The sequence below is a fragment of the Salmo salar genome, chromosome ssa02 (genome assembly GCF_905237065.1).
Source record: "Salmo salar chromosome ssa02, Ssal_v3.1, whole genome shotgun sequence".
NCBI lineage: Eukaryota > Metazoa > Chordata > Actinopteri > Salmoniformes > Salmonidae > Salmo > Salmo salar.
Window position 1 is genome coordinate 69,884,047 of NC_059443.1, and position 26,338 is coordinate 69,910,384.

General features: G+C 42.1%; 2 protein-coding genes and 1 long non-coding RNA gene across 3 annotated transcripts in view; 1 reads left to right on the plus strand and 2 right to left on the minus strand.

The window, feature by feature from the left end:
- The window catches only part of LOC106591235 (sialoadhesin), a 608,384-nt gene that overhangs the window by 442,370 nt on the left and 139,676 nt on the right, over nt 1-26,338 (minus strand). The window lies entirely within an intron of this gene.
- On the minus strand, nt 5,090-16,222 carry LOC106591493 (rho GTPase-activating protein 19). Its single transcript, XM_045708900.1, has 12 exons — nt 16,123-16,222; nt 14,620-14,907; nt 14,285-14,365; nt 12,270-12,479; nt 11,827-12,053; nt 9,628-9,714; nt 9,041-9,106; nt 8,289-8,492; nt 8,022-8,139; nt 7,541-7,654; nt 7,338-7,435; nt 5,090-7,097 (listed from the first exon to the last, which is right to left on the minus strand). The coding sequence occupies exons 2-10, from the start codon at nt 14,873-14,875 to the stop codon at nt 7,644-7,646; spliced, it is 1,260 nt and encodes a 419-aa protein (XP_045564856.1). The 5' UTR covers nt 14,876-14,907; nt 16,123-16,222; the 3' UTR covers nt 5,090-7,097; nt 7,338-7,435; nt 7,541-7,643.
- Nucleotides 16,706-18,118, plus strand: LOC123730823 (uncharacterized). Its single transcript, XR_006762268.1, has 2 exons — nt 16,706-17,266; nt 17,790-18,118. It is a non-coding gene; the product is annotated as an uncharacterized lncRNA (long non-coding RNA).

The window sequence follows — 26,338 nt, forward strand, 5'->3', positions numbered from 1 at the left end:
TGGTGTTGTAGACTATAGTAGAGAGTCTCTAGCTGGATATTACTGGTGTTGTAGACTATAGTAGAGAGTCTCTAGCTGGATATTACTGGTGTAGTAGACTATAGTAGAGTCTCTAGCTGGATATTACTGGTGTAGTAGACTATAGTAGAGAGTCTCTAGCTGGATATTACTGGTGTAGTAGACTATAGTAGAGTCTCTAGCTGGATATTACTGGTGTAGTAGACTATAGTAGAGTCTCTAGCTGGATATTACTGGTGTTGTAGACTATAGTAGAGAGTCTCTAGCTGGATATTACTGGTGTAGTAGACTATAGTAGAGTCTCTAGCTGGATATTACTGGTGTTGTAGACTATAGTAGAGTCTCTAGCTGGATATTACTGGTGTTGTAGACTATAGTAGAGTCTCTAGCTGGATATTACTGGTGTAGTAGACTATAGTAGAGAGTCTCTAGCTGGATATTACTGGTGTTGTAGACTATAGTAGAGAGTCTCTAGCTGGATATTACTGGTGTTGTAGACTATAGTAGAGTCTCTAGCTGGATATTACTGGTGTAGTAGACTATAGTAGAGTCTCTAGCTGGATATTACTGGTGTTGTAGACTATAGTAGAGTCTCTAGCTGGATATTACTGGTGTTGTAGACTATAGTAGAGAGTCTCTAGCTGGATATTACTGGTGTTGTAGACTATAGTAGAGGTCTCTAGCTGGATATTACTGGTGTATGTAGACTATAGTAGAGTCTCTAGCTGGATATTACTGGTGTTGTAGACTATAGTAGAGAGTCTCTAGCTGGATATTACTGGTGTTGTAGACTATAGTAGAGAGTCTCTAGCTGGATATTACTGGTGTAGTAGACAATAGAGCGAGTCTGGTCAAAAGTAGTGCACTAAATAGGGAATTGGGTGCCAATTTTGGATGCAGACTATATAAGAGACAAGGGGTCAAGTGGAAAGGCACTGGTTTTGTTACAACCCTGAGCTGAGTGTGTCTGAAGTTAACCAGACTGGCATACACCATGGTGACATGGTGTGCCACACAGGAACCCACACACACACACAGGCAATAAGTCACATTGATAGTTTGTTACACACACTACGGCACGCTCATAAACAGAGGAACACACACACCCCGCCAGTACTCACAGTCTCTCTGTGGTCCTGGGGATATTCTTGGGGATGTTCCGGACCCCCAGGCTGTGGCAGTCCACCGTGGCTCCCACACAGGTACACAGAGAAGGGCATGCCTCCACCCCGCCAGCCCCCAGCAGGCACCCCCACAGCAGCAGCCACAGCCCAGCCCGGGCCACCCCAACGTGGTCTAGCCTGGCTCCACAGCCCCCTGACCTGGCTCCAGCCATGGTTCTCCTTGGCATGTCCATCCTCTCCTCCAGCCCCAAAGCACCAGCAACCAGAGACAAGGCTCCTCTTCCTCAACCCCACTCAGGGCTCCAGAGACCTGGGTTACTGCGGCTTGCAAGATCCCCTGACCAGAGACCAAGTGGAGGGGAGAAAATGATCCAAATGTCCCTAATAAAAAAGGGAAGATCAGAAAACCACCTTGTAGAAAGAGAGAGGTGAAGTAGCGTAGTCAGTCCTCAGATGAACGGTCACTGATACTTAATCCCAGCCTGGCTTTAAAACCAGACGTGCTCTTTATTATCTGGTTTAGACCTCTGTCCAAAAAGCTTTCCTTCTTTCTCTCTCCCTCTCGTCCTCTCGTCTTCTTGGTCCTGCTCCCTCTCTCTCTCTCTCTCTCTCCACTCTGCTGAACAGTGCTCCTCTTCCCTTCAGCTTTCATTGACTCATTGTGCTCTCTGCCTGTAGAAGAGGGAACAGTGAACAACCAAAAAAGGACTCTCACCCTCCCTCAGCAATCATCCATCGAAAGGTTCTACAAATAATAGCTGAGAGACTCCTCCCACACAACACCCCCCCAAGCCACACACACACAGGCACACACCTCCCAGAACCCTGTGTGAACTCACATCCATTCTCTCTCTCCTGGCAGCAGCAGTAGTAGTGAGAACCACTTCCAGTGACAGTAGCCTCTCTCCCTTCCTGTGCTGCCCGCTTTTGGTCTCATCCCCTGGGGGGAACACAGCCCGAGGCTGCATGGGCCTGGATGCAGAGGGGGGAATACCCTAGTCTCTCAATTATCTGTATTTTTCCTCTACCATAGAATTGTGGCTTAGATAAACATTTCATGTAGTTAACTGTATAAATGATTTGTATTACTGTATTGCAGGATTGGAAAGGGGTAGGCTTCTTTTGACTGGCACCAATGGATGCTCACTGCTGGACAAAGAGCCTGCTTTTAATTCATAATAATGATCATGACTTTTTGAAATTCAAATGAGGGGACATGTTTTTAATTTAGTGTGTGTATAATTACCAGATACCAAACCCTCTAGAATTCAATATTATATCTATGATTCTCTGTCTTTTTCTCTACCATGGAATTGTCCATTCTCTATTCTGTTAGTCCCCCCCCACCCCCACCATTTCCTACCGTGGTCTGTAGTCTGTTTGATTTCACAAGGCTACTCTCCTCTCACACGCATAAACAAACACAGTAAACTTTATCGAATACAAACTGGCCACGGGGAAAACGCGCCACAGCGGCTCTATTGTGCATGATGAATAGAATGAGTCACTGCACCCAGACCGACAACAAAGAGAGAACCTCGATGTTTACATGCGCGGGAAGGACCCCCGTTTGAGCTCCTAATACAAATTAGGTTTCTGAGTGCGCGGGGACGCCGGTGGGTCGCTTTTCATTTCATCCGAGGCGCGTCTGAATTGATCGCGCCCTGGAAGTGGAGCAGATGCGATGCCAAGGGGGCGCTAGGTAGAGCGCGCATAGAGCCTTGATGTGCGCTAGGTTCTATCTTACTGCGTTTCCGCTTCGCTCGGCAGAGTTTACGATGAATCGAAGAGACAGGTTGGAATTAACAACAAAACGCTCAATTTCTACAATGAACAATTACGAAAACGGCAATATCAATGGCACCGCGCGCCTGCGGTAGTCAAATATACGCGTGGGGCGTCTGCGGAAAAATGTATTAAATTCTTCATCAGGAATATGAATATCACAGCCAATGTTTAGATTATAGACCTTTATTAGATCATTACATACATAGGAGGAAGGTTGTTCCCTGGAATATCAATTGCTTCTGATATTAACCTACCCCAAACAAGAACAGGATAGGCCTGTACTACAAATTACTGTTTGTAATTTAAGCACAAGATGTCAAGAATATAGGCTAAAGCTGCTATAAATTATTCCTTTAATTGTATGTGCTTCCTAAACAGACAAGGCAATGGAAACTTGACTACCGTGACAGCTGGGCAGGTGAAAATCATAATTCATATTCTTTCAAAAACGGCCTATATAAGAGTAGAGTACCCAAACTTGCCTTTACCTCTGAGTCTGATGTAGGTTAAACGATTAGATTTAAACTGCATAAATAATACATTCAATACGCATGTAGTGGTCTATAGCAGGGTTTCTCAAACTCGGTCCTGGGTCCCCCCTGGGTGCACGTTTTGGTCTATGCCCTAGCACTGCACAGGGTCCTTACTCAATGACTCGGGATGCCACCTAGTGGATGTTTAAGAAAAGTGCAGCAGTGTATGTAACATTTTAATGTTCTGCAGTGAGACTTTCCACATGTAGAAAAATAGTTTTAATCCATAGCACCAGTAGTAAATCAATGCATCTATATGACAGAGTTAAAAAAAAACATCTTATTTTACACAACTAAAAAACTAAAACAGGTAGGCTAAAATGACCTTACATTTAAAGGCACTGGTAACAGATTTCTATGAACAGAGGAAGATGCATGAAAGTAAGTCTCGGCAGCAATGTGAGAGTATACTATGTTTATTTTAGTAGACATTAATGTAACTCCATGTCTGCGTCTCAAAATTCAAAATGTAATGCACTACTTCTGACCAGGGCACAGAGCTCTGCTCAAAAATAGTACACTATATAGGGAATAGGGCCCTGTTCTAAAGTAGATAGGGAATAGGGTGCCATTTGGAATAAGGTGCCATATAGAATATTCTATATAGGGAATAGGGTGCCATTTGGGACACATACCCATGCTGTTGTTATTCACAGATAGACTGAACAAAAATAAACTGAAAAACTAGTAGTACTGTACAGTTGATGTGTAAACATTTAAAACCATGGTCAACATTGGCTGACAAAACCAAAGACTTTCAACATACAAGAGACACACGTAACACAAAAATAATAAGGGGAGATTAAAAGATAATGCCCACATGTTGTATCATGTAATCTAGAACTGACTCACATCATAAAGATGATCGCACATTAGCAAAACTGTTTCCAGCAAGACTCAGTGTGTATCAACCACTAATGGCCAGATGACCCTTCAGCTTTTCAAAATGACACTTAAAAAAAATAAAAATGTGTTGGGCCTTGATTGGCTGAAAACCTTCCGGTAACAGAGAGAAAAGACAGGGGCCAAAGTTTTTTTTAAAAGCAGTGGAATAACATAACCAGCACAGATAATATAAAAAGAGTAAAAAAAAAAAAGCCATCTTGAAAACCTCAGCAGAAAGCTTCTGGTGCAAATCTGTCATTTCATGTATAATTTCTTTTTCAAAAAAATACACCCATCTCTTTAAAACTTACCACAAAACCATTCACACACATTCCCCATTAACACTTCCTCTAAAAACAGCCCCATTAAAACCAACGTCATGTCCATTAGGGTACACAACAAAAACTTTTCAAAACATTCTGCAACGGAAAGTGAAAATAAGGGTTCCTTATTGGACAAAGTCCAGGTAGTCCCTCCTAGTTTGAATCCGTCTTATTCTATATTTGGTGCCTAATGAACATGACCCAGATCAAATGTCCCAATTCACGCTCAATAAAGAAGACTTGTATCAGACCGGGCAACACTGAAGGTACTGTAAGAGAATCCTCTATTGACACCGTCACTACAAATTTCCCTCTCCAACAAAGCAAAAAAGCATCTCAGACTTCCAGAAAATCTTTCAACAACATTAGCGTCCCCAACCAATATCCACCCCAAAACCCATGACTTCCAGTTAAAAAGAAAATAAATTATAATCACAACATTGTACTATCAAACCTCAAAGGCCAAACCAGGCAGGCGAAATATGACATTGTACACATTGAGGAGTTCAATCAGTTAATACACAAATCTCAGACAATAAAAATAAATAGTCGTCCCAAAATGAAGCCCTACCTACATCTCTCCCAAACACAGATGCCATTACAGGTTGGTTTGTTCATCATCATCCAATATGTATTGACCTGTATTTGTATGATATAGATCCAAGAAACCCTGAGCCAGTGTTTCTCCAACACCACCACATGCACTACTATAAAGTGTAGTGCACTACTTATGGCCAATAGTGCACTATATAGGGAACAGGGGAGTCATTTGAGCTAACAGACAGTATCAGTAAACCCACTGGCCTTTAGACACCATAAGAGCTGTGGGGTATTCCAGAAGGCAGGGTTAATACATCCGCCAGCTAACTTTGATATTCCAGAAGGCAGGGTTAATACATCAGCCAGCTAACTTTGATATTCCAGAAGGCAGGGTTAATACATCAGCCAGCTAACTTTGATATTCCAGAAGGCAGGGTTAATACATCAGCCAGCTAACTTTGATATTCCAGAAGGCAGGGTTAATACATCAGCCAGCCAACTTTGATATTCCAGAAGGCAGGGTTAATACATCAGCCAGCTAACTTTGATTAACAGCCTTTGCCTCATCTCTCTTGATTTCCTGGTTGATTAAAATAATCTACATTTGTATAATAGTTGTTTCTGTTGTTGAGTCATTTCAAGCAATTTGGGCCAGTTTGCTGGCTAACTCATTGATCCAGCTTTTTGGAACAGGCCCCAGACAAATGTGACTGGTGCTAATCAGCATTTTGTAGGGGGATATAATCATCCCGTCAGTGTGCTGTGTGTGTAGGGCAACCATTGGGACGTAGAATATTAGTCAAATTAGACGCCACATTTTCAGATGAGTAGCACAAACATCAGATTCAGAAGAAAATGTAAAAAACACAAACAAGATACTTACATATAGTACAATATAGGCTCAGCTAGTGGTCAACTGTAAAAGTATCCATATAGGCTCAGCTAGTGGTCAACTGTAAAAGTATCCATATAGGCTCGGCTAGTGGTCAACTGTAAAAGTATCCATATAGGCTCAGCTAGTGGTCAACTGTAAAAGTATCCATATAGGCTCAGCTAGTGGTCAACTGTAAAAGTGTCCATATAGGCTCGGCTAGTGGTCAACTGTAAAAGTATCCATATAGGCTCAGCTAGTGGTCAACTGTAAAAGTGTCCATATAGGCTCAGCTAGTGGTCAACTGTAAAAGTGCCCATATAGGCTCGGCTAGTGGTCAACTGTAAAAGTATCCATATAGGCTCGGCTAGTGGTCAACTGTAAAAGTATCCATATAGGCTCGGCTAGTGGTCAACTGTAAAAGTATCCATATAGGCTCGGCTAGTGATCAACTGTAAAAGTATCCATATAGGCTCGGCTAGTGGTCAACTGTAAAAGTATCCATATAGGCTCAGCTAGTGATCAACTGTAAAAGTGTCCATATAGGCTCGGCTAGTGGTCAACTGTAAAAGTATCCATATAGGCTCAGCTAGTGGTCAACTGTAAAAGTATCCATATAGGCTCAGCTAGTGGTCAACTGTAAAAGTATCCATATAGGCTCAGCTAGTGGTCAAATGTAAAAGTATCCATATAGGCTCAGCTAGTGGTCAAATGTAAAAGTCTTGGATTGTGTAGGCATGGGCTAGAAGGAGTTTCCATATAGGTATTCCAGTAATTTCCTTTCAAACTCATTGAGGGAAGTGAACAAGAGCACACTTCAGGAGAAATACGAGATTATTGGGATGCAACCCATGTCTGGCTGGGGACTAATGTTGTATTTGTCACAGATTTAGAAAGTTACAATATAGTTTACTTTATATAAGAAAAAAAAAAAAAGGACAAAAAAAAAAAACAAGTCCGTTGTTGCTAGTACCAATCCTCTACATCGACACATTCTGGAGATGGATGGAGAGTCCTGGAGGGAGGGAGACGGAGAGATTAAAAAAAAAAAAAGAGAAAGAAGATGAATGAGACACGGGGAAAAAACAGACAAAGTTAAAGCTCACAAGATGTGGAAATGTGGCTGTATTGTAATGTTGAATGATGACATTGAAGTTTATCAGGAAAGATATACAACATACGCAAAAACATATGTATGTAAATGTCTATAAAAAAAAGTGGCAATTGCCATGTTATCAATCCAAAAGCAACACACCTTTGATAGTTGAGTCTCCTCTCTCTATTGAGGGCCATGCTATCATAGGCCTTGACCCCCACTGGAGTATTATTATTCACCGTCACCGGACTGTTCACCTGGAGACGCACACACACACAACCATGAACATCTAGAAAAAAACAAGGAAGCTGTGGACAAGGAAGTGTGTTTGTGTGGTCTCCTTGTGTGTCAATGTCGCTCACCGACTGCAGGACGACGTTTTCCTTTCCCAGCCGTCCCATCGCCGCAGCAACCATCTCCGGGGAGATTTGTCTGCCCCTCCTCTCCAACGCCTGTTGGTCCCCCTTATGTCTCCTCTGTTTTCATTGGTTCATTTGATCAGGAGGGTAGGACAGTCGACAGAACAGTTATTTAACCTTCACTTTACCAGGAAATCTTTTTTTTGATAATGTCATAGGTAACTTTTGAATCTATAGAATGTAGAAATGCCCGTTTTCACTGGTATGGTGCTTGGCATAATGAATAGGAGGTTGAAAAGGGGAGGAATTGCCCTTAAAGATCCTCATATACAATAGACAGAACAGTTATGATGTAGCAGATGGGGACTACAACATACTAAGTTCATATTGGATACAAAGTAACACATTTACAAAATACACGCAAAGTATGTTGATTGGATATTACAATTGTAAGGCAAATACACATAAACACAATGACACACACCTTGATGAATCCTCCGAAGGAGCGGGAGCGGGGGTGTTTCTTGCTCCTGGGCCGGGGGGGTCTGATAGTTGTTGATGGGTGTCCCTGGGGCCAGGCCGGGGGTGGTCTGTTTAGCAAGCTGCAGGAGGAGGAGAACGAGATGGAGGATGAGGAGACAGGATATTGGGATTTAGCTAGTCATTCTAATCTACATGAAATGTGAATCTGCCTCGTATCGAAAAGGAGACAAGGAAAGAGAATATTAAGAAGCAGTCCGGCAGTGAGTACCTGTCGTAAGAGTTTCTTCTTCTTGGCAGAGTTGGGCATGTTGTCATGGACGTGTCTGAACAGCTCCTTCAGGGACTCCTCTGTGTGGTGCTGCTGGCCCTGGGACGACGAGGAGGGAGACAGGTACTGAGACGGGTCAGCCCAACACCTCTTCAGGGGAACAGGGGCATGGAAACCAGTCACAGATAACAGGTCTATATCATCCTGAGGGAGGGGGGGTGGGAACGGGGCCATTAGTTTCCATCACAACATGAGTCTGGATACATCCCAAATGGCACCCTATTCCCTATATAAAGTAGTGCAATATAAAGGGAATAGGGTGCCACATGGGACAGAACCTATTTCAGCTTAGAGGGAGATTAGGTTAATCTACACCTCTAAACTACAGCTAGACATTTCTAGCACCAAGACACTTGTAATAGGCCCTGGTAGATCTGAAAGGACTGGAGAGGTATAAGCAAGTTGGGCAATAGATCCACCTAGCCTTCTGGTAAACTGGGATGCTTTCAACTATACAGGGCCTGTATTCATAAAGCGTCTCAGAGGAGTGCTGATCTAGGATAAGTTTGGCCGTGCAGATAATGAATGGAAAGGGGGAGGATCTGATCCTAGATCAGCACTCCTGCTCTGAGACGCTTCATGAATACCTGTCCCAGTTTGATCTAATATGGTCCTTTGTTTGAGAGAAGTGCAACATTCTTTAATGGCATAGATGATGTAAACCCAGCAGGTGAAAGAGTCCTACTACTAACCTTGGTCTGCAGGGTCTTAGATCCTGTGAAGTGCATTCTGGCATGCTCCCTCATGTACATAGGAGCCTGAGTGGACACACAATAATTATCCATCAAAACACACCAAAAATAATGATTATATTGCTCTTCTGTACTTGACACAAAGCATTACCTTATTGTAGCCCATGTTCCACAGATCTTACAAAATAACACTGACAACTGGGCCAGTTTCCCAGACACAGTTGAAGCCAATAGTATGAGGTATTCTCAATGTGTTGAGAAGTGTTTTAGTCCAGTGTGGCATAGTACAAAGCAGGATTAATGTGTTAGCCAGCTAACTTTGAAAAGCAACCAGAAATAACTATAGATTTTCTGGTAAAAAAAATATATTTTTTTTTAAAGAAGCTAAACTTAGATATGTTTTTGTTTGTTGAATCAATTAGACCATGCTCATTTCAAGATTATCTTTCAAAATGTTTTAAAGTTAGCCAGCTAACTTGCCTAAATATTCTGCTAACTCTTTGATCCTGCTTTATAGAAAGCCCCTCTGGACTAGGCTGATTCTGGGATGGGAAACTGGCCCAGAGTGTGAAGTTAGTCTCTCTGACCCTGAATAGTTTCTGGGAGTGTTTGATGAGGAAGGCCATGCCGTTGTTTAGCTTCTTCAGATTCTCCTGGAGGTCACTGGCCACCATCTGGATAAAACACACACACACACACACACAAACGACTGTAGCTGAATGAAAATCAATCAGTCAGAGGTAGCCTAGTGGTTAGAGCATTGGGCCAGTAACTAAAAAGTCCCCTGTTTAAATCCCAGAGCCGACAGTGAAAAATGTGTTGATGTGCCTTGACTAAGGCTCTTAGCCCTAATTGCTCCAGGGTCGCCGTTGATAATGGCAGACCCTGGCCGTGACCCCAATCTCCCAGGGTCTCAGTGGGAGTTGGGATATGAAAAAAAAATACATGCGTAACATTACATGTGTGAAATAGGACAAATAAGCACCCACCTAATTATTTATATTCACATCTAAATTAAAGGCATTTTGATTTTATTACATTCCTGATTCTACAATTCATAACACTGTGCACTGTGAGGATAGGCTGTACCAGAACAAAACACAGAACACATTTGTGGGCCAGTGTATATCTGAGGTTCTACTAGGCAAGCCAAGTGAATCAATCACCATGACTACAGGACAGTAAAGCCTACATTTAACAGTCTACAGTATCTACACACTGTGCATTCGGAAAGTATTCAGACCCCTTGACCTTTTCTACATTTTGTTACGCAACAGCCTTATTCAAAAAATTATTAAAATGTAAATAAAATAACTTAATGCCAAAGAAAAAAAACAAGCTTTTAGAAATCTTGGGAAATATATATATATATAAATAAAGAAATATCACATTTACATAAGTTTTCTTGGCACGCCTGTATTTGGGGATTTTCTCCCATTCTTCTCTGCAGATCCTCTCAAGCTCTGTCAGGTTGGATGGGGATCGTCACTAAACAGCTATTTTCAGGTCTCTCCAGAGATGTTTGATCGGGTTCAAGTCCGGGCTCTGGTTGGGCCACTCAAGGATATTCAGAGACTTGTCCCAAAGCCACTCCTCCATTGTCTTGGCTGTGTGCTTAGGGCCATTGTCCTGTTGGAAGGTGAACCTTTGCCCCAGTCTGAGGTCCTGAGTGGTCTGGAGCAGAATTACTTTGCTCCATTTATCTTTCCCTCGATCCCGACTAGTCTCCCAGTCCCTGTCTCTGAAAAACATCCCCACAACATGATGCTGCCAGCACCATGATTCACCGTAGGGATGGTGCCAGGTTTCCTCCAGACATGACACTTGGCATTCAGGCCAAAGAGTTCACTCTTGGTTTCATCAGACCAGATAATCTTGTTTCTCATGGTCTGAGAGTCTTTATGTACCTTTTGGAAAACTGCAAGCAGGCTGTCATGATCCTTTTACTGAGGAGTAGCTTCCGTCTGGCCACTCTACCATAAAGGCCTGATTGGTGGAGTGCTGCAGAGATGGGAGAACCTTTCAGAAGGACAACCATCTCCACAGAGGAACTCTGAAGCTCTGTCAGAGTGACCATTGGGTTCTTGGTCACTTCTATGACCAAGACCCTTTCCCCCCCGATTGCTCAGTTTGGTCATGAGTCTTGGTGGTTCCAAACTTACTCCATTTAAGAATGATGGAGACACCTGTGCTTTTTTGGTACCTGGTACCCTTCCCCAGATCTGTGCATCAACACAATCCTGTCTCGGGCACTCTACAGACAATTCCTTTAACCTCATGGCTTGTTTTTTGCTCTGACATATAAGGTCCCACAGTTGACAGTGTATAGACAGGTGTGTGCCTTTCCAAAACATGTCCAATCAATTGAATTTACCCCAGGTGGACTCCAATCAAGTTGTAGAAACATCTCAAGAATAATCAATGGAAACAGGATGCACCTGAGCCAATTTCAACTCTCATAGGAAAGGGTCTGAATACTCATGTATTATGCACTACACAGTTGATTGAAATAAGGAAGTCATGGTCAAACTGTGACTATCTGAATAAGCTGTGTAGTGCTAGGACAACAAGCCTCAGGACAGAGTTTGGGAAACCCTGATCCACATGATAAATGATCACGGCACAGTCCAGCTTCAGGTGTTTTTCCTAGTCCCTGTGATTCTGCCTTGGCATTGTTTTCTCTGAGGTTTTATGCTGGGTATCTGCAAAGCACTTTTTGTCAACTGCCGACATAAAAATGGGTTTTATAAAACACATTTGATTTGAATTTGAGTTGCAGTACATACATCTCTGGGCCACACGACGTGGGGGGCGAACATGAGGGCGAGGTTGAAGGCAGACATTTTGTTCTTGTCCTGCTGCTTGGCGGTGTGGTAGAGCAGGTCCAGGATCAGTTTGAGGAGGCTGCGGTTGGCCTGGGGCAGCAGCAGGAAGAGGAGCTGTAAGGCCTCAATCTGACGCTCCTTATCAGGTACTGACGTCTTGTTGCCCTTCTCATCCAACAGAGTCATGTCTGGGGGAATGGAGGGAGGAGAGAGAAGAGGGGGATGGGACAGAAACAGAACACACACAAGACACTTCAATAAAGGTATCATGGGGTACAGGTATATTAAACTGTGAACATCAATTCTACAGATTTGTGAACACCAGGGTGTGATTGTTTTTTGTAGGTTTATGAAAACTAAAAAGCTACAGGAGAGAGAGTGGGGAGGTGCTCAGACAGGGGTACCTGCTATTTTGAGGTGAGCGTGGAAGTGTTGGTGTGTGAGGAGGGGTTCAGGTAGCTCTCCCAGGAAGGTCTTAAGGAGGGTGGCCACGTCGTTGGGGTGGAAGCCCCCTGCCTCCAGGTCGATGTCTGCCCCACTGTTCAGCTGCTCCTTCAGGGCCTGCTGCCGCACACTGTTACCTGGCACCCTGAACAGACCCTCTACCTGCAGGTCTGATCATCAATCAATCAATTAAACAATAAACCACCTAGCACCCTGAACAGGCCCTTAACATGTAAGTCTGATCATCAATCAATGGTGGAAATCAATCAATAAATCAAATATGTAGTGAATCAATCAGCAGTGTTTCTCCAATACTCATTTAGCAGCAGCGGGTCACCGCTGATAAATCATTCCCGGCACCCCAAAAAAGTAAATTTGTATATATTTTTTTATGGAATGGAAATTATTTTAGGGTTTGTAAAAATGTTTTCAGTGCAAACTTAAACCAGATATACAGCATGTATACTGAACAGAAATATAAAAGGCAACATGAAGCAATTTCAAAGACTTTACTGAGTTAGAGTTCCTATAAGGAAACCAGTCAACTGAAATTAATTCATTAGTCCCTACTCTATGGATTTCACATGACTGGGAATACAGATATGCATCTGTTGGTCACATTACCTTAAAAAATGTAGGGGTGTAAATCAGAAAACCAGTCAGTATCTGGTGTGATCACTATTTGCCTCATGCAGCGCAACATCTCCTTCGCATAGAGTTGATCAGGCTGTTGATTATGGCCTGTGGAATGTTGTCCCACTTCTCTTCAATGGCTGTGCGAAGTTGCTGTATATTGGTGGGAACCGGAACACGCCGTCTTACATGTTGATCCAGAGCATCCTAAACATGCGAAATGGGTGACATGTCTGGTGCAATTCCAGGAATTGTGTACAAATCCTTGCCACATGGGGCCGTGCATTATCATGCCGAAGCATGAGGTTGGAGACTGAGGCAGTTTATGGTAGAGAAATTAATATAAAATTCTCTGGCAACAGCACTGGTGGCCATTCATGCAGTTGGCATGCCAATTGCACGCTCCCTCAAAACTTGAGACATCTGTGGCATTGTGTTGTGTGACAAACCCGCACATTTTAAAGTGGCCTTTTATCGTTCCAAGCACAATGTGCACCTGTGTAATGATCATGCAGATTAATCAGCTTCATGATACGCCACACCTGTCAGGTGGATGGATTATCTTGGCAAAGGATAAATGCTCACTAACGGGATGTAAACAAATTTGTGCACAAAATGAGAGGAATACACTTTTTGTGTGTATGGAACATTTCTGGGATCTTTTATTTCAGCTCATGAAATATGGGACCAACACTTTACATGTTACATTTATATTTCTGTTCAGTGTAGAAAAGATAACGGAGCTGTATATTTTTAAATAAGATCACCTTTGAGAACTAACAATCAAAATAAAACAGACAGTCCGGGAGAATCTTATTTTGGGGGGGAGGACTACACCGAGTCCCAAGTGTTCGAGTCAGTCTTTTACATTCGAGTTACGACTCCCTTGGTAGTGCTAAAAGCTCCATTGCTTAATGTAGAAAGCTGGCACTACAGACTTGAGTACTACAACACTGCATGTCAGTACAGCAAGTTTAGCCTACTTTCTGATAAGATTTTACAATACATTTGAGTCATTTAGCAGACACTTATCAATTGCGACATAGTTAGTGCATTTATCTTAAGATCAGTAGGTGGGACAACCACATATCACAGTCATATTACGTACATTTTTCCTCAATAAAGTAGCTATCAGCAAAGTTAGAGCTAGAAAGGGGGGGGGGGGGTTCTGTGGGATTATTTAAGATACTCTTAGAAGAGATAGGGTTTTAGATGTTTCGGAAGATGGGCAGGGACTCTGCTGTCCTAGCTGGTTCTACCATTGGGTGCCAGGACAGAGAGGAGAGAATTACATTCAGGGATCATGCCTCAGATGGGAACTGTAACAACATGATCAACTCACTCTTGCTGAGGTATTCGATGAGCTGGTAAATCTGGGCGATGCCTCCCTCTGTCAAAGGAGTCCCGAACACCACTTCCTTATCTGTGACGATGACAACGGCCAAAGGACGAGAATCTGAGTGCTGTACATTTATATTATTATTCAACATTATTGCAACCCAGGGCCACGTTCAGTAGCCAAACACAGTCAAACATTACAGATAAAAATTCCATGAGTAAAGCCATCGTGATTCCCTCTTCTACATGTCAGACAGGCATGTTTGTTCTACATTGCATCCTGCTGATCACACCCCAGGTGAAGACACCCTTGGTTGATCCTCATGGCAGGTCTCTCACCTTTACGTTTGAGGAAGTTGAAGGAGCGGAAGAATCCCCCTCCGGCCCCTGTGAGTGTCTTGGGCCCTCCCTCGTCCCCTAACAGCAGAGAGAACTCAGCACCGGGAAGGTCGATGAGGCGGCTGATGTTGCTAAGCACCAGCTCTTGAAACACCTCAGGACTCTCGTGACGTAGCTTCTCCACAAAGAAGTCTGGGTTGAAGATGACGGGCGGGCGGCCACCAACCCCACCGCCGCCCCAAGATCCCCCCTGCATCCTGGCTGATCACCACGTTACACACCGTACCCTGATGGAAGACATACACAGATGCTGAAGATCTAGGCAAATCTTTAAACAACCGCTTTATCTTTACACTGACCTTCTCGCACACACCAAATCTCTCTCCCTCTTACACACACGTATGATGGTGGTGTAGTGGTTGGCTAGCCCAATAATGGACTAAAGAAGCCTAACGTTACTATACTCCAAGGACCTCATGTTTTGTTAGTTAGAGGCAAATTGGCTCTGGCAGCTGAAACAGCAAAATACTCCATCTAAATGTGAATCGGTTCTCAATTGCGGTACAGTTCTAGAAACATAAAGCCCTCCACTTTCATATCACTTCAACATAATTTCACAAATGCAAAAAATGCACTTACTGTAGAATGCTTTAACAGTTGCAGCCAACAGTATTTTTCAGTGACAACATGTTTGTAGTGTCTGTCTTCCGTGGCCTTGTGTGAACCGTAACCCTATAAAAAGCTGTGTAGTAATTTAACTTTTGCATTTTGAAAATGAAAGCCACGTTCCTTATGTTTCTCCTCCGGCCAGAGATACTGTCGTCCATAGGCGCTAAAGGTAGTTAGCGTCGATGAATGGGTTAGTGGTTGGACAAACAGGAGAAAGTCAACTTGTATGCATGTTAGGGTTTTACTTTGGGTCCATTGCGCTAAAGATCAGTGAACTCATAGCTCGGAAGATCAGTGAGCTGAAGACACCTCTTTCACACAAGTACACACTCACTGGCAATTCAGAGCAGCTTGACTTGGCATAATGGTGGGGAGTTGGTTTTACATGGCCTGGTGCCTCAAGTGAGTGGAGATTTCACTTCAGGACCAATGGAATCGTCTAAAATCAACACACCCCGCTCACCGGACCATTCAAAACGTAGTCGACCAATGACAGCTCACTGCTGTGTCTATATTTGCGACAACTAGCTAGCTAACTAACTATGGAGTCTTGCTGTAATTCAGCGACAGCGCAGAAATAAATACTATGCACCATATTGTTGTTCACTCCGTTCAGAGTAGCCGTGTGATGCACTGAAATTGTATTTTGCCACAACACGTCAGATTGTCAGAGCTACAGTAGCTAACTAACGTTAGCTAGCTCAATTAGCTTTCACTGTCACTGAAAAACGACAAGCATGCAAGCCAAATTCGAATGCCAGTACCACAACTCCATAGTATATTTACGTGCGTGTATGGTTTATTCTGTCTACATATTGTTAAATGTTATTTTACCTTCTGTTTTGTGTATTTTCATTTGTATCTTTATCTGCTGCCATCTTCCGTTTGAATCCTCCGCTGGTATCCCTGACTCCGCCCACTCCACCACTGATTGGTCGGTTATAAAATACGGGCGGGGTGAGCGGTAAAGATTTGCATGTCTGGTTCTCTGATTGGATTGTTTGAATTCACTTTAGTTGTTTCAATCAAAGAAAAACAATAACATTGAGTACGGTTACATGCACACACAATAATTCGATTATTGTGGATAATCTGATTCATATAATAGTTCGATTAAAAAAGTTTATATGCTTTGTACGAAGAACCATCTCCCAAATAATCATGTTTACATAGACACATCTGAAATCAGGTTTCTATAGCACTCTGATAAATACAGAAAATCGCTAATCAAAATAAAAGTTCTACCACAGCGACCATGTTATTTTTGGTGAGCATATTTGATTCTGGGTTCGGACATGTAAAGTTTGTATTTGAAAACTATTTCTAAGATGCATACATTCAGTTGTACCGAACTCACTTCACTCGTGCTAAAGAGGGAGGAGGCTCGTTTGGCTCGTGCTAGCACATGCAGATCAAATACAGATCAAATACACAGCTGGAACGCTGATTATGGTGTTTCATGTCCTAATAATTCGAAAGGTTGCTCAGAAAACCAGGTTTTTTAATCTCATATCCGTATGCTTACTTCGATTTTGACCTTACACCGATTAATAGTCATGTAAGGTGTTTACATGACTATTGCATCTGCCATAATCAGTTTAATATTGAATTGTTACTGTGCATGTAAAGTGACTTTACATAAACACGCTGTCTTACATGTTTTCCGGGGACAGTCCCCGTTTTTGGTGGCCTGTCCCCGGCTGGAGCTGTCCCCGTTTTAACAGTGCATTAAAAACAGACTGCAGAGTGAAATAATATTTAACGTGGCAAGAAAGACCGGGCAACAGAGCCTACCGGTTGACGTCTCAATCGCGTTGTGCTTGTTTTGTCCAGCTATAATCAGCTTCATTCACTCTTCTTCTTCTACTAACTACTTGCTCGCGCTGGTTTTAGAGAAAACTGCTGTGGAAAACTCGGCCAGAAGCTAGCAAGTGTCAAGTGAATCCACAACATCACCACAAATGTCTTTTCAAACCAGGTAAGTTACAATCGTTTGAGATACTAGCTAGTGATGTTATAATGTCACAATTTATTATATAGATAGATGATCTGCTCTATAATATTTTAAATAGGTTATGCTAGCTAACATTAGCTATGTCGACTAAGTTATCTAGCTAGGTTAGCTAGCTACTGTCATGGTAACTATGTTAAAAAACATTCACATGTAAACATGCAGTGGACGGGCTGTTTTGAAAATATTGTTGGGTTTTATTTCACTTATTAGATGTGATGCATTACCTTTTACAGTAGATGTAGGCCTAAGTATGAACGGACTTTAATGCACAAAGGTTTATATTGTATTAACATAGATTGAGCAACATATAATAGACATGACTAACTGGAGGGTTGCTGGCTAGGAGTGTAGGCTGAGTAGACTCTTGACACACACACAATGCCTGGTTGTGGGGCCGCTCAAGGACAGGTGTAAGGGAGGGGCTGGTAGAATGGAAGATGGCTGTAGCACAAAAGCAGAAACTGTCCTAACTGTAGCATAAAAACAGGCACTGTCCTTGTGTGTTTGACTCTCGGGTACACACATGAAGATAAGCTAGAAGACAACTATGCTTGGCAATAAAGATGCGTCTAGAGGCTGGGACCAGCCTGCACGCCAACGATAGGATGAGTAAGTTTAAACCACGCTCATCCTCCCTCTGACAGGCCAGCAGTGAGCAGGAACTATCTCTGTCAGAGTATTTAATGAAGAACTTATGATGTCATTTTCAGTTCTCTGTTTGCCCTGCGAGGTGTTACAGTGAACCCGTATATACGAAGATTGCATTTACCATTTATTCTGCTTGACTAATTCTATTAAAAAACATCTGAAAATATATTCAGTAGCCTAGTGTTACATTTTGTTCTGATACCAGAATTGAATTGACGCAGCCCTAACAATATGATATTAAATGAATGCACAATTAATTATGTGGATATTTATTTGTAGATTACAATTTTAATGGTTTGGCATTATAATAAGTAGTGTGAAAATATAATTTGACATTTTCATGGATAACATTAGCATAATGTTTTCTGTTAGAGAGTGGAGAGGAAGATTGAAAGAGAGGAGGAAAGGTAAAGATATGATTACAGAGCCTGCCAATTTATTATTCCAAACAATGTTTTTGAGATACAATAGAAAAATGAGGCAAGCAATGGGAATCTGTTAACCAAAGTATTTTATCTAATAGTGTAATAGTGTACTAGCCAATTCCTCCTTTAGCTGTCTCTCCTTCCAGTTCTCTGCTGCCAATGACTGGAACAAACTACAAAAATCTTGGCAACTGGAAACACTTATCTCCCTCACTAGCTTTAAGCACCAGCTGTCAGAGCAGCTCACAGATCACTGCACCTGTACATAGCCCATCTATAATTTAGCCCAAACAACTACCTCTTTCCCCTACTGTATTTATTTATTTTGCTCCTTTGCACCCCATTATTTCTATTTCTACGTTGCACTTTCTTCTACTACAAATCTACCATTCCAGTGTTTTACTTGCTATATTGTATTTACTTTGCCACCATGGCCTTTTTGCCTTTACCTCCCTTATCTCACCTGCTCACATTGTATATAGACTTATTTTTCTACTGTATTATTGACTGTATGTTTGTTTTACTCCATGTGTAACTCTGTGTTGTTGTATGTTGTCAAACTGCTTTGCTTTATCTTGGCCAGGTCGCAATTGTAAATGAGAACTTGTTCTCAACTTGCCTACCTGGTTAAATAAAGGTGAAATAAAAATAAATAAAAAAATGTAAGATTGGAGAGGAAGGAGAAGGAAAAATTAAGGGAGTAAAAAGAGTGAAGCATGGAGAGTGTAGAAGAGTGAGAGTGTAAAAGAGAAGGAAGACGAGTGAAGAAAAGAGGAGGAGAAAGATTGGAGCAGAAGAAAAAGTTAAGTGAGTAAGAAGAGAAGACAGAGGAGGTACAATGTCTCTTTCCAAGAAACGGAATGAATGATATATGGACAGCAGCAAGATATAGGTTCACTGTTCCTATGCTTATTGTGAAGACAAACTTCAACCTCCCCTGCCAGGAGTTCATGGAGAAGCTGGCCAAAGACGGAGCTATCCTGAAGAATACATTCTTCTGAGAAATATACAGATTAGGTTGGTATAAGTATATTATGTAGTTACCAATCCCATCATCGTCTTATTTCTTTATTATGTTAAGTATTTCACGTATACTATTGCCTGTTTTTTAAATTTTGCTGTTCTCTTCTGCTCTTATTCTACCCAGACTACCAGGAGCACTGAATGGCTGTTCAGATGGGACAGTTCTGTCTTGTCTGTAGTGTTTCTGTAATATAGTTGTTTTCTCTATCACAGTGAGCCTGTTAGACTAAATACATGAAACCGGATTTGTCCCCCTTTTTTATTTCATAGATAATAACATTGGATATTTTAATTATATATTGACCGCCGAACTGGAAATGTCCCCGGTTTTAATTTCAGAAATCTGGTCACCTTAATATAAACGTACTCAATTGATGAAACGCTTTTGTGGGAAATGTGAAACCCTTGCCTGGTTCCCTGGCCAAAATGTTGGCTTCGCTGCTTCCTCTGCTCCTGGCTTTTTTCTTCTTGAGGTTTTCCAACAGACTAGACACATTGTTGCTATTGCTGCCTTTCACAGTTTGGAAAGTGCATTGCACATTTATTCACAAAAAAAGGGAAATGGGGACAAAAGGAAATTGCATCACCATCTAACCTTATATATCCCACTATCTCCAACACATCCCACCACAACTTTGGACCTAACAGATCCTACACCTAGGAGGCTGGAACCCCTTCTCTCATAACCACCTATAGTGCTTCTACACTAAAATCTCTGATACCCCAACACTTCTCTGCTGCTGCTACTTTGAATTCAATCTTCTGGGATTTCCTTTCCATCTTTGCGGTACAATTAATGACCACAGCAATACATGCCAAGAAGTCTACCTTACTAAAGCAAAAACTGTTTGGTCACTCTGTTCCGGCCTAGTACTCACATGGATCCTCTCAGGCTCTCTCATCCTTAGCCCACCATCCTCTACCTTCCTCACTGTCTCAGTATATGACACTTTCTGCACTTCAATCTGTCTCACTCACAATGGACATTTCTGATCCCCACCATGGCCATCCTCACAATTGAAACACTTTTTCACCGAAACTACAGTCCTTTGTCCCATACGCTCCTGCACACTTATCACACCTGGGAATCTCCCTCCTACATACTGCTGCAACATGGTCATAAACTTGGAACCTGAAACACCGTAGTAGGTTCGGAACAAAATCTGTCACAGGATAACTTGTATACCGTAAGCATGACTTTATCCGGCAAAAACTCTGTGATGCACACCAAACGGCGTGCATCACAGACACCGGGGATTCTCAACTTCAGTTGATCCACTTCAACACTAAACTGAACAGTTATCACACCTTTCAGCTGCTCTCTGCTGCAGAGAGCAAAGCAGGACACAGCTCGTTCGAGTTGCAAAACACATAGCGCCCTGTCCCTCTGGGCAGCAGACACACAAAAATCCACTTCTGGATACTTTGACCAAATTGACAGAACCCAACTCCTTCTTCACACAGCCTGATACCATAAACGGATCGGCCAAAAGGCATTGATCCATTTTCTCCACGAATCGTACTCCCACTGGGCCAGAGTCATTTTCCTGATCATTGAGGTGAGGCTCGGAAGCCTTCACCTCACCTGATGCCGTAAGTTCTTCCTCTTCACTTCTGTCAACTTTCATTTCAAGTTCACTATCCATCAACTGCTCAGAGTTTTCAGGAGAGCAACATGTAATTATTTCTCCTGTACTTGACTCATAGGAGAAAGTATTTGGCTTCTTTTTCGAAGATGTTGGTCTGGGTATAAACCTCCACACCCTTCTTTCTGCCTCGCTTCTTTCCATCCGCCATCTTCCCTCCCTCGGCTCCAGCCAATGATGGGTTTATATCTTATGCTGTGTTTACACAGGCAGTTCAATTCTGTTCTTTTGCCCAATTATTGGCAAAATATCTGATCTGAATGGACAAAAGGCCACCAATTAGTGGCAAAGAAAAATGCATACTTTCAAATTATATTATGTGAGCTAAACACACACATTTAAAATAAAACAATAAAAAAATATATATCCTTAAATTAGAATTTTTGGAAAGTACCAATGTTACTTTTCCCACTACAACAACAAAAATACTTAAATAAATGTAAATTTGTCCTTGAAATATGTAGATTTCCGAGGAGGCTGGTCGGAGGAGCTATAGGAGGACGGGATCATTGTAATGGCTGGAATGGAGTTATTGGAACTGAGTCAAAAGTGGTTTCTATATGTTCCATGAATTCCAGTCCAGTCTTTACAATGAGCCCATCGTCCTATAGCTCCTCCCACTAGCCTCCTCTGGTAGAATTAAATTAATTCCTATGGGGGACTGCTTCTTCTTGGGAGTACCACTATGGCTGACTGGTGGCCTCAAATCCTGTCATTACCCAATACATAGCATCAGCAATCCAGGGTTTATATACATCATTGGTTTATAGACGTCATTGGCCCTATGTCTTTTTGACTATGTCACGATTCTCCACCTGAAGTATCTACTTGCACACTTTCTCATATGGATTTAACAAAGATGGAATCTGCAGCCAATGTTCACACCAATTCCATACATTTAAATCCATGACAGGAAGTGTGCACTTGCACACTTAGGATAGGGTCCTCCTAAATAAAGGTTAAATAAAATACTCAGGCAGCTTACTACTAGTTTATTATTGATCTGTTATGTATTGAGTTACTTTTTGCCCAGCTACAAGGGGATAATGGGGTTGTGGTTTTGGGGGTCATAGTAGATACTGTTCTGAAGTGATCTTACCCAACATGTAAATGTAATGTTGATCTGAAGCTCTTAGTAAAAACCCATAAACATGCATCGGTCTTTAGCTGTCCTTCCTACTAATAGAGAGATGTTATACAAATTACTAGGAAGGACAGCTGAAGACTGTTTTAATAAAAACTTCCAATGATCCAAATGAATGAGGACATCAGGACTGGAGGCTGCGGTAATGTTGAGATGCCAGTAGGGAGAGCTCTAGTCTAGAACACTGGAACCTTCAATACCACTTTGATGCAGTTGATGAGGAGTGATGGAAATGAGTCACATTTAGCCTCTTTTTAAAAAATGTAGGCCCACTCTTCAAATAAAGAAATGGAACTGTGCTGAATATTTTCCATTTAATGTTCAGTAATGAGGCCCTGTACCCCATTTACAGTTTATACTTCAAGGAATCAGGTGGAGTTATTCACCAGTGAGTTGTTTATGTTTCTAAGACTGCAGGTTGGGAGATGCAACAATGGCCTTGAGAACAGCAGGAAGTGTGTTGGTCTTTCTCTGGTCTGTGACAGTTCATTCCTATCTTTTAGGTTGTCTGTTTAACAGTCTACAAACATTTTTAAAAGGAATCATAACGTTATTCTGTTGTGTTCTGTCAGGCGTCTCCACTTCACTTAAATAGTTATCTTTCGCACCTCACTGAGTGATGCTTATCAGTGGTTTCCATTCATGCTCAACTATGGCAACAAAGTGTGGACAAAACCTACTGTTAGTGTGAGTCAACAGCATTGGCTTAATATCCTTGTGTTCTGTGACTGTTTTACTGGTACTGGGTCAGAATGGCTGGAGTGTGTCACGTTGTCTAATGATTGGAGACAGGCACAGGAATACAAAATAGTTTTTATTTTCTCCACCTAAACAAAAGAGTGAGGTGTAAACCTCGAAATAATACATGGGACGACGTCTGTAAAACAAGTGCATAATAACACGTAGCATGGAAGCCGATACAATAGCACAGGTACTCACAGGACCAACGGACATGGGGACAATAATCGACAAGGACAATGGGGAACAGAGGGCACATATAACATGAGACAAGACAGTCCGGGGTTGGTGGTAATGAATCCAGTTCAGTGGTGCCTGGAAGGCCGGTGACGTAGACCTCCGGAGCTGGTGAACGGAATGAGCAGCAGTACCGGGAGGATCCGTGATAGTATGACATACACTACTCAGATTATCTGTGCCTTGAAGGGGTCAACAGTGGAGCTGTCCTGCTCTTACATGTATTTTGCATTACTCAGCTCATATGTGTATATACAGTAGAATAGAATACAGTATCTTAGTCTATGCCGCTCCGACATTGCTCGTCCAAATATTTATATATTTTTTTCACATTCCTTTACCTAGATTTGTGTGCATTGTTGTGAAAATGTTAGATATTAATGCACTGTTGGAGCTAGAAACACAAGCATTTCGCTACACCCGCAATAACATCTGCTAAACACATATGTGACCAACATTTTTTGATTTGATCCCAGTGGTAACGTTACAACAACCTTCTGGTTCACCAAAATGGATGGTGTGGAGGATTATTTGAGTCTGAGTGATGACTCAGACTACAAAGGTTGTGTGACTTACCGTGGTGATAAAGAAGAATGGCCAAACCCTGACAATCACAGACCTGAGAGAGAAAGACTCAGCTACGTACAAGTTCAGATTTATAACAGATCAGACCAGAGGGAAATATTATGGTGATCCTGGAGTCACTCTGTCACAGGTACAGTTACATTCAATAGAGCTAAACGGTCTCCCCCCCTACTTTATAAACAATGTATATCGGTCAGAACTGTTGGATTGTGACTTTCACCCATCAGAGTATCTGCGCCTTGAAGGGGTTAACAGTGAACATATCCTGCTCTTACACATATCCCATCTATCATGATCAAACATGATTTCTGGTTTACTAAATGGTCTGGTAGGGATGCTGAAGATCTGAGCTCGGTGCCAGGGTATGAGGGTCATATAGAGTACCTTGGAGATAATGAGAGTGACTGTACCCTGAGAATCACAGACCTGAGATTGAGTGACTGCTGGGTACAGGTTCAGATTCATAACATTGGAGGAAAGTTCAGGCTCACCTGTCTCCCTGACTGTCAACAGGTAATCTGTCACATCTCATATCTTGAAAGTATGCTTGAAAGTATGTGAACCCTACAGGGCTGGTCATAACGTACTTGGATTTAGGTCAGGACTTTGACTTGGCCAATCCAAAACACAAGTCTTTCTCCTGAGCCATTCTTTGGTAGATTTGCTTGAATGCTTTGGGTCGTTGTCTTGTTGGAAGACCTTATTTTCAGCCCAGCTTTAGCTCCTTGACTGATGGCCTGACGTTCTGTTCAAGAATCTCCTGGTATAACCTCAGAATTCATGGTTCCCTTAAATGATGTGGAGTCTTCCAGGTCCAGAGGAGGAAAAGCAGCCCCAGATCTTGACATTCCCACCACCATGCTTGACTGTTGGGATAAGGTTCTTTTGGTGGTAGGCAGTGTTGGGTTTTTGCCAAAAATAGCAGTGTTGATTCAGGACTCATTGGTCCAGAGAATGGACTTCCAGAAACCTTCAGGTTTGTCCAGGTGGTCTCTGGCAAAGTTACAGGCAGTTTGCTGTCAAAAAAAGAACCAGAGGCTTCTTCCTAGCAACCCTCCCATGAATGGCATTTCGATTCAGTGTTCTTATTGTTGATGCATGCACAGTTACCTGAGATGCAGCAAGGGAAGTCTGCAAATCTCTGGATGTTATGTTTTGGCAGGGTTTGGGAGTAATGGATTACATGTAAGGGAGTACAGAAAAAACAAATCCATTAACAGCAAAAATATTGTAATCGGATTACAGATACTTTTGAAAAACGAGATTATTTCGAGGATTACTTTAATTGAAAAAGGGTGTTTGCGAAGAAAAAAATATATTTGACACTTGTTTTTTCAGTGACATTCAAATCAGCATTGAATAAAGCTTACGTTTGTTGCACCTAAGCTGACCACAAGTTAGAGACCAGTGTGATGCCACACCAAATGTGTTTGATGGATCGCAGGAAAAGAGCAGGAATAGGCTTTTCTTGGCTACTGTCCAAGCTATGTCTTCCAATGGTGCGACTACTGTCGGTGTAACGAGTGCGCTGAGAGTCTGGAAACAAGTTCAGGGAGTGAGCGTTTTAATAAATAAAAGAACCAATGCACACAAACAACGCACCGACATGAAAACAGAGTCAATAACACATGAGGAACGAGCCAAGGGGAGTGACAGATATAGGGAAGATAATCATGGAGGTGATGCAATCCAGGTGAGTGACCTAGAGGCCGGAGAGGGAGTATACGTGACAGTCGGCATCCAAAGATTATCCAACTTGAATAAATGCTTGGAGGTAAGGATGACATCAGTGGTGTAGTCTACGGCGATACGGATATCACTTATTATTGATATCTACATAGCGCATTGATGTGAATCACACTGCTGCTCTTTCATTTAGCTATTTGTGCCTCACGGATTCTGGTTGTGGATGGCTGTTCATAAATCTAAATGTGTATTTGAACCCAATAATGGTTGAATTCAAGAAGTTTTAGCTGCCTGTCAATCATTGTTTTTGCAACCAGTGGACAGACAGTGAAAAATGGGCTCTTGCAACAGCTGCATAGTGCGGATCCCAAACTATGGAATAAAAGTGGGCATTTTATTGCTCAATCTAATTCATGCTGATATTTTCTTTATCCATAGGCCTAGTGGACACATGCTCAAATTCGCAAACTTTTGCTAGACTTAAAGGGGCAATCTGTAGTTGCTACATCAATTTTTTTTTACACACATGATATTATATATTGATTCTTAAAGAATATAGTTATAAGCTGACAGTCTGCACTTTAACCTCAGTCAAATGTATAGAGTCACAAGCTTAATGTAGTCAGTGCATGCTATGAATATGGGACCAAATACTCAACTTTTTACTACTTTAATGCACATAAGTGAATTTGTCGCAGTACTTTTGGTCCCCTAGAATGGGGCACTATGTACAGAAGTGCTGTAATTTCTTATGGGTTCACCCGATATGGATGTAAATACCCTTAAATGAAAGCTGACCGTCTACACTTTATCCTCACAGTCTGGAGTACAGAGCCAAAATGACAACACTGTCCCAATACTTTTGGAGCCCACTGATGTTACCCGGACATTCTGCATTGACCCT

Excerpts from the sequence above, each read along its gene's own strand:
- LOC106591493 (XM_045708900.1), bottom strand. The coding sequence starts at position 14,875 with ATGCAGGGGGGATCTTGGGGCGGCGGTGGGGTTGGTGGCCGCCCGCCC. Across the intron at positions 8,493-9,040 it reads CTAAGACCCTGCAGACCAAG|GATGATATAGACCTGTTATC; the intron begins GTTAGTAGTAGG and ends CCCCTCCCTCAG. Across the intron at positions 8,140-8,288 it reads AGAAGAAACTCTTACGACAG|CTTGCTAAACAGACCACCCC; the intron begins GTACTCACTGCC and ends CTCCTCCTGCAG.